Genomic DNA, 11829 nt, shown 5'->3' with positions numbered 1-11829 from the left:
AATTTTATATGTTGTAAGCATTTCTGTGTGCAACTTTTTGCATAGAAGATGTTCTCAAAAGCCAATTTAGAAAGTACTAAATGAAAAATGTAAAACTTATCAACATAAAGGGTTTTTATGAGTCTAACAATGATGAGTATTCTTCATACTGAAGTTCCTATAAAGATTACCCCTTCTATAACAGTATCAAGCTAGCTCAATTTTTCAAGGGGTAAAAAGCTTACATCAAAGACAGCCAGACTTCTCATTAAAATCTCTAGAAGTGTAAGAAGCTCAAATAATCATATCCAGAGTATTGCCACTGTGACTTAAGAGACTGCAGATTATGTGAAGAACCAGATGGAGATAATTCTAGGACTGTGATTTTTCTTTTTTTTTTTTTCAGTTGAAGGGAAGGATTACTTCTAAACATTCAAATGTCCAAATTTTCTTTCTAGTGCCATGGATGGCACCCAGGGCTTTGCACACACTAGGCAAGTGTCCTACCACTGAGTTATACCCCCAGACCTCAAATTCTCAATTTTAAAGTATTTGCAATCACAGCATCAAACTGTTGCAATAATAAAGGCCCACAGAAATTATTAACCCAATCCCCCCATTTTACAGCAAGTAACAGAGACCCAGCTAAATTAACTAATGTGCTCAAAGTTTCATAATTACTGATATAAACTAGAGAGGCCAGAAAAGAGAATGGACATTAGGTCTGTCTGAGATGCTCAAGATCCCCCAGCCTCACTACTAATTATATGGAGAACTACATAAGTAACTGACAGTAAGTGTGCATTTCTAGAAAAAAAAATCAGTATCTTCTTTGTCCATCTACACCCCAGACTCCACATTTCCTACTGCGAGAGCCCACTTTCCTAGCACTCAGCTGTGCTCACCGGAAGGACACACATAGCATTTAGAGGCAAGGCAAAAGCCATGGCTTTTGAATCCTCCTTTTCCTCTTCTTAGTTGGTTCTGGTGTCAGAAATGGTGGACAATGGCAATAGATTCTTCCGTGGGTCTTTATGATCACAAGGGGCATAAGACAGGATCCAGTTTTGCTTGAAATGCACATTTTCTGCTGATCAGTTATGGCTGTTTGAATAACTGTTTTATGCGTCATCTATTTCATTTCCTCTCCACAAAAGCATGCAGAGTGTGTATCCAAGTTTTATGTGCTTGTTGCTACATGTGCTAGTGTTGGGGGGTGGTATATATGTGTGTATTGCAGCAGTTGCTGCCATTCAGAAATGAATTCAAGGACTTCCAATACCCGCCCTTATAAAGGCCACTCAGCAAGTTGGAGATAAAATTTATTAACCTGATTTCCACACAAAAACAGCAATTAAAGAATTGATTTAAATGTAGCATCATTTTCTCTCTAAAGGTCCTTGAATGTGGGTCTGACTAATGTGGGGAAGAAAAAAAATCCCTGTGCACTTTTATCTTAGATGTTGAGTGCCACTGAAGCGTCCCTGACTGCTAATCAAGTGACAAAACCACTTCACCGTAATAATTGAAGGAAAGAAGAGACTATTGAATATTTCAAGAATCACAGCAACATGATACTTTTTCAAGCTTATGACACCTATGTAAACAGCATCATTGGGGGGGGAAAAGTTTAAAATCAAAAGACTATCTAATTTCATTCTGGAATCAAGATATTTAGCTCTATTTTTTAAAAATGCTGTGCATAGGGAAATGGATTACCTTCCAGCATTTTCTGCAGACTGTTCCTCATGACATGGATGTTCTCTATCCCGATAAACTGAAACTTGATATTGGAATAATTGTCTTCATTCTCATAGCCTTTCCCTGCAGCACGATTTGCCATTGCATTAAGCTGCAGTGGTCAGCAAAACAGAATAGTTATCAATTATATTCAGGCCACGAAACAACCAAAACATTTTACAGATATTCATAAAAACATTCAAAATCATGTGCAGAAACATAATATGATATAAATCACTGGGACTCTCTACTGAGCTATGTAGTTCCAGGGACTCACACTGAGCTTTTATTTCAACAGCATGAATTTGTTGGCATGCACAACATTTTCTTAGGTGGGAAGCATTCTATAGATAAACCCTCCTGGAGATGCCTCTTGCAGTTTCCTGTCAGAGGTGCCAAAGTGAATGTGGAATTCTGTGATGGAGCCAAGTTGTTTTGATTTAATAACATATCTTACAACCTGCAGATTGGCAGAATATCAGCAGATACAGCTGTCAACATAATGCTCTATAAGCTTCATTATGGTACCTTCCAATATGATACTGCAATAAACATGCTATCAAATGTCACATTCATTCTAATCTGCCAACAAGGATCCCCCAGATACCCAACTAAACCTTGAGCAGGAATCACTGAATAAAATGAAAAGAGGAATGCAGACACTTGCCAGCCACTATTTAAATCCAGACACCTAATAAATGGGCTTTTCTCCCCTTTGTCACTTTCATTATCATAATTTTGCACATGAGACGTTAGAGGTTTCTTAGTTCAAACTGATAATGGATTCTGAAGAAATTTATTAAGTCCAAAATCTCTCTGCCTGAGCTCTATGTAGTAAAATGAAGAAGGGGACAAGTCCTGCCTTGTCCTGGGAAATGCATCCATTTCTAGATGGACATGCGTCTGCTAATACCCCACTGTTACTGTTGGCCTAAGCAGGCTGTGACATCTTCAGAAACATTTTCACTGACTCTTCTGCTCACCCCACAAAGGGCAGCAGGGATAGCCCAAGGAAAGAACCTATGCCAGGATCACACTATCAGAAAAAAATGGTCACTCTTAAGAGCATGATGCAAAGCAATACTTTCAAAAAAGTAAATTAAAAACACATATATTCTTTGACCCAGATCTCCTACTTCTGATAATCTGACAAAATTTCAAAAGTACCAGCACATAATGACAATGTTTAAGAATGTTTATTATAATATTTTTATAATAGTGAAAGACTTAAAACCCATTAATTCCTCAATAGGGCAATGACTGGATAAATTACAGTTTATTTTTACCCTAGACTACTACCAAGTGTCAAGAAGGATACATGTTTGTGTGTGTGTGTATATATATAAATAAATAAATATATATGTGTGTGTAAGTGTGTGTGAGAGGGTGTAATTCATATAATTATCCGCTTCTAATAAAAGCAAATTTACAGATATGCATTTATGTTTATGCATATTTATTAGGCAAAATAAAATATATGAAAGAATATGCTGATCTGCAACCATTATAGCACAAAGACAGAGGGTGGCAAGTGGCAGGGAAACACCATTTATAAACCTTAGATATTCCTGTATTCCTTCACTGTTACAAAGAACATACATTAACTTTGTAATTTAAATAACAAATATAAATGGATCAAAGGTTAAAAATAAAACCGCAGAGGGTAAGCCACTGCCATAGAGGCTCCCAGGCTCCCATTTCCTTTTTTGTTTTTTGGTATGGGGATTGAACCCAGGGGTGCTTAACCACTGGGCCACACCTCCAGCCCATTTTATATTTTATTTAGAGACGGGGTCTTTCTAAGTTGCTTAGAGCCTCAACAAGTTGCTAAGGCTGCTTTGAACTCATGATCCTCCTGCCTCAGCCTCCTGAGCCTCTGGAATTACAGGTATGTGCTACCATGCCAGACCCAGGGACTCCCATCTCAATAGCAGCCTGGCTCCATGATTCAGTTCATGTGGCATCATTTCATTGGGGGAATGTCAGTACCTTGGGGCACTATTCCCTGTCTGAAAAAGAGTCACCTTTCCCCTAATAAAACAGGCTTTAGGCTTAATCAAGGAAACACTGTAATCATGTATCTGAATGACAACTTATGTTTATTTTTTTAATTTTAAATATTTTAAGGGAATTAAAAAAAAATACTTATAGGCATTGTTCTTCTAAAAACTATGCATTATAAAATGTCACTGCTTTATATAAGCATTTTTCAGAGGTGCTGGTTTATTCCTTACAACAAGCTTCATAAAACAGAACAAATTAATAAGATACTTGCAAGTATCCTTATGTTACATGAACCTTGTGTTTATCCTGTTTCTTGAATAATTCAAGTTAAGCCTGCGCAATACATACCACAGAGACACTCTTTCAAAAAAGTGAAATAAAATACTATTGCTATTATTTTAATCTATAATTGATTCCATGTTCACATTTTTTTAATATTTATTTTTTAGTTACAGTTGGACACAATACTTTTATGTCACTTATTTATTTTTTTATGTGGTGCTGAGGATCGAATCCAAGGTCTCACGTGTGCAAGGTGAGCGCTCTACCTCTGAGCCACAACCCCAGCCCCTCCATGTTTTTAAACCATCAATTATAGATGGTGGGAGAATGGATTGGTAGTCTTCCTCAAAAACAAAGGAGCAAACACAAATCTTGGGAGCAAGTGTGTATTTCACATAATGAACAGAAGGTGGCAATATTTAATCTACCATCCCAAGTGTAATTTTTGTCAGGAGTTTCACCTACTTTATAGGATCTATAACCATAATGTGACAAAAGCTGAAACCCCAAAGCAGGAAACACAGTTTTACAATTTGAAAATATTCAAAAAGTTACTCTAGTATTTATATATATATGTATATGGAAAATATGCTGTTTGATGATAACAGTATAATGAGTGCAGAGAAGCTCATAAATCAAACAAAAGAAACTTGGTTGTTTCTCAATGAACTGCGTGCCAGGCACTGAGTACAATGATAAGATGCACAAGAATCTACTTCTGCTGTCCTGAGCTTACACTTGCGATGGAAAGGAGAGCACAGAGTACCAAAAGATAACAGACAATCCCCCGAGTGAACGGCAGAGACAGCGACACGGCAGGAGCTGGAGTCTAGAACAACCGGGTGTGGACTACTGTTTCATGAGAGTGGAAGCTCAGGTTGGGCTTCAACCACAGAGGAGGACCCTCAAGATGAAGCAAGAGGAGGAGAGGGACAGGGACAGGGGCAGGTCAGTATCAGTGAGCCATCCATTCCGAGTGGAGCAGAAGTTCGTCTATGGCAGCAGAAGCAAGAGAAGAAGCTCAAAAGCATTTAGGGTCCTCTGCAAATAGACTCATTTAAGAAATTTAAATTTTTAACTGAGATAGCAGAGGATGACTGAGGAATTTCTTAGCGTGCTTAAATAGAAAAAAAAAAATGAGATTTATTTAGTGTCCACAACAGAGACTATCCACCAGAATGAGAAGAGAGTGGAGCAGGCAGGCACCGAAACATTCAGTGGTGAATGAGAGGAGGGGTAGAGAACATAAGCCCCATGGAGACCTGTCAGGCTCACTGATGGTCATATCCCTGCACCTCATTTAGGGCCATACCCCTAATACACAGAACGGGAACTTCATGAAGATTGACTGACTGACTGATTAACTGGATAAGTAACTGAATAACAGAATGAAGTAAGAGTACACCAAGACTGTAAAGAAACAGCGTCAGATTCACCCCCAACCCTCAATCAAACAAACCTCTGAAAACACAAGAGTTCATCTGGATCTCAAGTTAAAGGGCAGGCTGGTCACTATCTTAGGCTTGGAGTGTAAGATTTCAGCAGTTACATTTTATGCCTAAGTAACAACGGGTCCTCATCTGGCATAGTTGGGGAACGGACAACAAACGCTGATCTCAGGAGGACGACTGGGCCATGCCCTGGTGTTTGTCTGATGATGGTCCTTTTCCCTTCCTCCATCCATAACTGGTTCAGTGAAGAACCTTAACTTGCGGCACAATGTGAAATTATGAGAAGATTTTATTTCTTACAACTACTGTCTCCAACTGAGCTGGTCAAAATTCCTCCTTTCCTACTTTGTAAGTAGATAACAGCTTGAGGGACATATTCAGATAGGAACCCAGGTATAATGCAAATAATCTCCCTCCCCCATTCTGGGCTGTGTGGACAGTGAGGGCTTTGCTTTGGGACACCCTCCCTCCTCTCTCTCATCTCGGTTCTGTGTAGTGTCGGGCAGCGGTGGTGAACAGCTCTTTGCAAAGCGAGGCAAGGTTGTGATTCTGTCTCTGTTTCCTGGATCACACTAAATGACCATCTCTGTGAATCTGCTAGGGCATATCTTGGAAGAGGAAGTTCACATGTCACTGACATGGAAATCCACTTTGGTGTGAGCCTGTTCCCTCAGCCTCCCTTGCCAGAAGATACCCCGACAGTCACATGCAGCTAGAGACCCCCAGCAGGCAAGCTCTCTGAGGAAGGTTCTAGTAAGATAATTCATGTCCAGCTCAACTCACAGGAAATTTGCCCTAACAGAGAGCAGGAATGTGAACTGCTCCACTGCTCCCACACCCTGTCTCCCCTCCCATTCTCTCTTCCTCTGCTTGCTGCCAGGATGGCCCTCAGCAAACACGATGTATGTCTGATTACGAAATGAGACCCTAGATTCTCCTCTTTCTGGCAATCCTAATCTTTACAACTGAATTTCCCAGATCCAGTGAGTAGATAATGCCACCTAATCACCAACTCCAGAGAAAAAGAAAAACATCCCACATGGCATCATGTCACGCCACAGGAAATCGTTGAGAAGGTGAAATTGGAAGCTACACCCACAAAACAGCCTCTGGAGGTGCAGCAAGGACAAAAGGCCGAGCACCAATTGAAGCCAGTGCCTGGCTCAGCACTTCCTCCACAGGGGCTGGTGTTCAAAGTACAGCTCAGAAACCTTTTTGCTTCTCTGGCCTTGGCCTGACTTTGGATGAACTAATGGTTAGTTCTTCAGGTCTGAGTCTGCAGCTTCACTTGGTGTGTGCTCGGAAGTAACAATCCTCTGGAACCCTAACATGGGGATGAGGTTCCCCCGGGAAAGATTTCATACACACACACACACACACACACACACACACACACACACCGAAACAAAACAAAACAAAAAACCTACAAACCACCATGAACAGACAGGCCTGGATTTCGATCTGAATTTTGTGTGACCTTAGGTAAATCTGGACCTACACCCTTACCTACGAAATGAAAAATCTCCTAATTTGCAGGGTTCTTATGTTAAATGCGAAAGTACCTGGAGTTTTTAAAAGCTCAGCAAAATCCAGAACATGGAGAAGGGTATGAACAAGGTTGAGATATAATGAGTTATCCCTCATTTTACAATCCAGCAAATACTGCATCAACGCCTTTGCAAATTTTCCTCATGCACCAGACTCTAGCGGTAATATGTGACCTCGAGGACATAATTTTTGAGGAGATATTCAATATGTGCTTGAGGACTTCACTACCTTTGCCTCCCATGATTGTATTGTCAATAAGCAGTTTAGAAGGCTTTCACCTGAACAAGCTGCTCTGGAGGCTGTCCTGTGGGGCTAGCCTTGCCCAAAGGACCTGACTCCTTCAGGCTGCCTCCAAAGCCTTTCTCTTTTTAATCAAACCTATAAGCAACTTTAGGAAGTACCAGGTTTGCCACTGTCCACACCTTCTATGACTAACATGAGCTCAGTCTCCCGGCTACCAAGGGAGCCTAACACACTCTGGAACAAAAATCAACATACACGATCTCTAAAATAATGAAAGCACGAAGCAAACAGTTTAAAAATCATGTGAAGTGTGTGTGCAGGGATAAATACGAGAAGAGGGCCACCAATTTTCTTTAATGGATCAGTGTTGAACCACTTATCTCTTAGAGTAAACACACTAAGTGCTAAATATACCCTTCGAATCAAATCCTTTGGATTAATTTGTTTTAAATCTGGAATATGCCCGGCCCTACAGCTGCTACATTCTAGGGAAGGCTTACATAACACAGTGCAAACTTGGATCACTGGCTCTTAAATTAGCAGGTGAATCTGTCTGCCTTTATCTGAAGATGGAAAAACAGGATAGGAAAAGGGCTTTCCAGTCTCTACTCAGTTAAAGCCCTGGTCTTTTCTTCAGTATGTGTGTCGAAGAAGCAGGCGTTCATTCATTCATCCTCTGTAACTACTAGGAAATCCAGAAGACCTCCACTTAGGGAAGGCAGTCAGCATTTGCAGGAAGGGGTTAAAGCGTGAGTCAGAGAGAAGGTCACAAACTGAAGGAGAACAGTACAAGTCAGAGATTTTTCTGGCAACTATCAAGTGAAAATCGTTAAGCTGAAAAGCTATTTTTGTTTCTAGTTTGAAGCTTTTGCCTATGTGTTGTGCTTTGAGAGTGTATCTAAAAGGAAGGGATCTGGATGTGTAATCTCCTAGAATGTGACTATGACCTGGCCGTAGCAGGTTTCATCGCTGGTTTCCACGACTGATTTGCTGATCTGGCATGTGAGAACAACTCCACCCTTACTATTCCACACGGCTATTCCATAGCACACTCTGATCAGAAACAGAATGGACTGTTCTGAGGCCAAGGGCCTGAGGAGAACACTGACATTACATGAGGAAGACATTACATTAAGTGACGGAGGAAATGAATCACAGTATTTTTTAAAATGAGGCTCAGAGAAGAAGTGAAAATTACCAAGGTCTGAGTATCCATAAAAAGATTGCATCCCATTCTCATTTTTTTTCTCAAATTGCCACTGAGTACAGACTATCTATAAATACCTATTTTTAATAATGTATTCTTTGAGTGACTGAAGCTGTGGGTCCTACTTTTCTGTTCTTTTTTTGATGCTCTTTTTATTTTCTTGTGTTCCCCACCACCGCCAGCTGGTACTAGGGATTGAACCCGGGGCTTTGTGGGTGCTAAGCAAGTATTCTCCACTGAGCTATACCCAGCCTCTTTGTGTTCATTTCTTAACAACTTCACTGACATATAATTCACATGCCATGCAATCCACCCATGGAAAGTGCAACTCAATGGTGTTTGGTATAGTCACATAGTTGTGCAACCATCACCATAATCTAATTTTAGAACATTTCCATCACCTCAAAGAACAATCTTCTACACATTAGCAGTTGCCCCCCTCACACACCATTTCCTCCCATCCCCCCAACCAAAGCAATAATCAGTTTATTTTCTATCACTATGAATCTGCCTGGGACATTTTATATAAAAGGAATCTCCCAGTTGGGTGTCCTTTGGCATAAACTTCTTTCACTTAACATAGCATTTTCAAGGTTCATCATATTGCAGTGTATCAGTACTTCACCCCTTTTATAGCTGAATAATATTCCACTGAATGGATATACCACATTTTATAAATCCACTCTCAATGAATTTATATTTTAGTGAATATTTATTTCCACTTTTTTAGGCTCTTATTAATAATGAATAAACATTCAAATACTGGTTTTATGTGGACATGTTTTTGTTTCTCTTAGGTATATATCTAGGAATGGAATTGCTGGTCATATTGTAATTCTATAACATTGAAGGTCCTTATGCTCTTAAAGCCTTTTTATGATGAAAAGAATTCCGACAGTAATTTTTTTTTCCCAACAGTAATTTAAAAAGTAAAAAAAATCTTAACATTCACCTCTCACCAACTACAGGTTTTGATATACACTTCCCCCCTCAGTTTTTTTTTTATTTCCCAGCGGGATTATATCCTACTCTTGTTTAATGGTACGTGCTAGACTCCTTTCCTTTCCATACTCACATGGAGAGAAAGAGCTGCATGTATATTTTCACTCTCATCAGTCATAGGCCCAGATGTATTTCATTATTGGACAGAAAGTACAATGGGAAATATATCAAATAAAGGACATTTCACTCTGTCATCTCAACCCATGCAATATATTCACTGTACTTAGAGGTGATTCGTTTCTTTGTTTTCACTGGCATATCCCTCTGGGGACTCTGTTTTTTGACTGATTTTGAAAAAACTGGGTCTAAGGAGCTTAACTGGAAACCTGTACTGTCCTTAGTTCTGTGCTTTTAAAAAAGTGAAGCTGAATGGGAGGGAAGTGAAAGATCCCCTTGGCCTGCCCCTTGCTCTGTTATTTCCTACTAGAAGTTTCATCAAACTGGAAGATTAATACATAGAAAACAGACAAGTAAAAAGTTCTGTACCTCCCCAAAGCCGCCTTTCTCCATGGAATTTTAATAGCTTGCTGTTCATCCTTCCAGATCTTACTCTATATACTTTTACATATGTACAGGTTTTTTACATGAATATAATAGTATACATATTATTTTGTGACTTTTTTAAACTTAACATTATATTCTGTAGCTCTTTCCAAATCATAGGTATAGATCATCACAGGTAGAAGTTGAAAGCGTGTATCTGAATGCCTCACAAAAATTGAACTGCTGGAGCTCCACAGTAAACTTCATATTGTCAGAGCAGAAAGAGGTGTTTTAGGAAAAAAAAAAAATCAAATGGTCCCTGGGTGTATTTAGGAGGGCAATTTCTAAAACTAAGCCAGCCTCATTTAATGTGCTCACAAAGCTAGGAGCAGGGGAAACAGAAAATGTGCTTGACACACTCAGCCCTTCAGGAGCTTAGGCCCTCAGAAAGCAGCCCAGCAGGGCGCCCGAGTACTGACCATGCAAAGAGGAACAGCCCCTGGGCAGACCCAGCAGTGGTGGACTGTCAGCTCTGCCTGGACTCTGGCTGCCCACCGCAGGGCCGCATAGAGGCATTGGAATGGTGCCACTTACTTTAGGCCGAGTGTCCACAACGTAAATGAAGTCGCTTCCTGGATTGGCTTTCCTGATGGCCTGGAGCATCTGCTCATCCTCCAGGCACCGTGCACTAAAGCCGGACAGGGGCTGGCTGCTCCGGCAGATGGAGGCCTGCGGGAGAGCCATAGAGACACAACGACATCAGGCAACAGCACCCAGAAGACTCTGGAGTTATCTCCCCAACAGAGACCCCTTGGTTCACCTACACCACACACCCGCTTATGAAAATAAGGTAACACTGTCTCTGGAAATCAAGATTTTTTAAAATTTTTAATTCAGGTCAAAGAAACCACTTCATGTGCAAACAGTACGAAAACTCTTTGTGTAAGATATCAGGAATGTGTAAAGATGTTTATATAGGATCAAAATTATGAAATTTAAAGCCATTTAAATAACCTACTTTCCTTTTCACTGGTATTGTTTCATTTTCCTGCCCAAAGCAGAAATACAAAATAAATATTCTAAAACTTACAGGATAGAGCTAATGGCAAGACCAGTAAAAAAAAAAAAAAATACATACGCATACACATAGCTTTGTGCATGTATTTTTAATGCTATGCTGCTGGTCATTTTTTCAACTAACCTATTTAAAAACATTACCAATACTAAAAAGCAATTCTAATTCTAAATGGTAAATTTTCACTGTAATGAAAACCCAGGTTGCTGCCAGGTTTGGTACCAGCTTGACACAAATCTGTGCTGACTCCAGTGTGCTTAGAATCCAGGGGCTACTGTTGGCATCAATCTGCATTCTTTACTGTGCTGTCCTTACCCTGCAATTCTAACATGGTACATCAGCCTTCCATATTCATAGATCCCACATTAGTGGATCAAAATATTCAGGAAAAAATTGTGCCTGTACTAAATAAGTTCAGACTTTCTTTGGTCATTATAACAATATAGCATAATAACTACTTACAAAGTATTCACATTGCACTGAGTATTTAAAATGATCCAAAGAAGATATTGCACAGGAGGATGCACTCAGGTCATACACAAAAACATGCTATTTTTGTATCATCAGACTCTGGTCTCTGAGGAGGATCCTGAAACCATTGCCCGTTCAGGGACGGCAGTGTACTGCAACGTTAAATGACATGTGGAAGAACACAAACCTACCCCTGAGTTGTGAATAAGTGAGTACAGATGAACTTGCAGCTATAAAACATAAGGTTTTTTACCTAAAAAATATTTTTTAGTTGATAATAGACCTTTATTTTATTTATTTATATTTGGTACTAAGAACTGAACCCAGGGCCTCACACATGTTAG

At 39.9% G+C, this 11829-nt stretch overlaps 1 protein-coding gene across 2 annotated transcripts in view; it reads right to left on the bottom strand.

Moving 5' to 3' along the window:
* The window catches only part of Mtmr7 (myotubularin related protein 7), an 88494-nt gene that overhangs the window by 31099 nt on the left and 45566 nt on the right, over positions 1 to 11829 (bottom strand). For both annotated transcript variants that reach the window (XM_078031083.1, XM_005330800.4), the window contains 2 exons: positions 10534 to 10668; positions 1699 to 1831 (listed from right to left, as the gene is read on the bottom strand). In XM_078031083.1, the coding sequence (XP_077887209.1) occupies positions 1699 to 1831; positions 10534 to 10668 (268 nt within the window). The remainder of the gene's footprint in view (positions 1 to 1698; positions 1832 to 10533; positions 10669 to 11829) is intronic.

Source organism: Ictidomys tridecemlineatus, chromosome 14 (assembly GCF_052094955.1).
Source record: "Ictidomys tridecemlineatus isolate mIctTri1 chromosome 14, mIctTri1.hap1, whole genome shotgun sequence".
Classification (NCBI taxonomy): domain Eukaryota; kingdom Metazoa; phylum Chordata; class Mammalia; order Rodentia; family Sciuridae; genus Ictidomys; species Ictidomys tridecemlineatus.
This window is presented reverse-complemented; position numbering and strand designations above follow the sequence as displayed.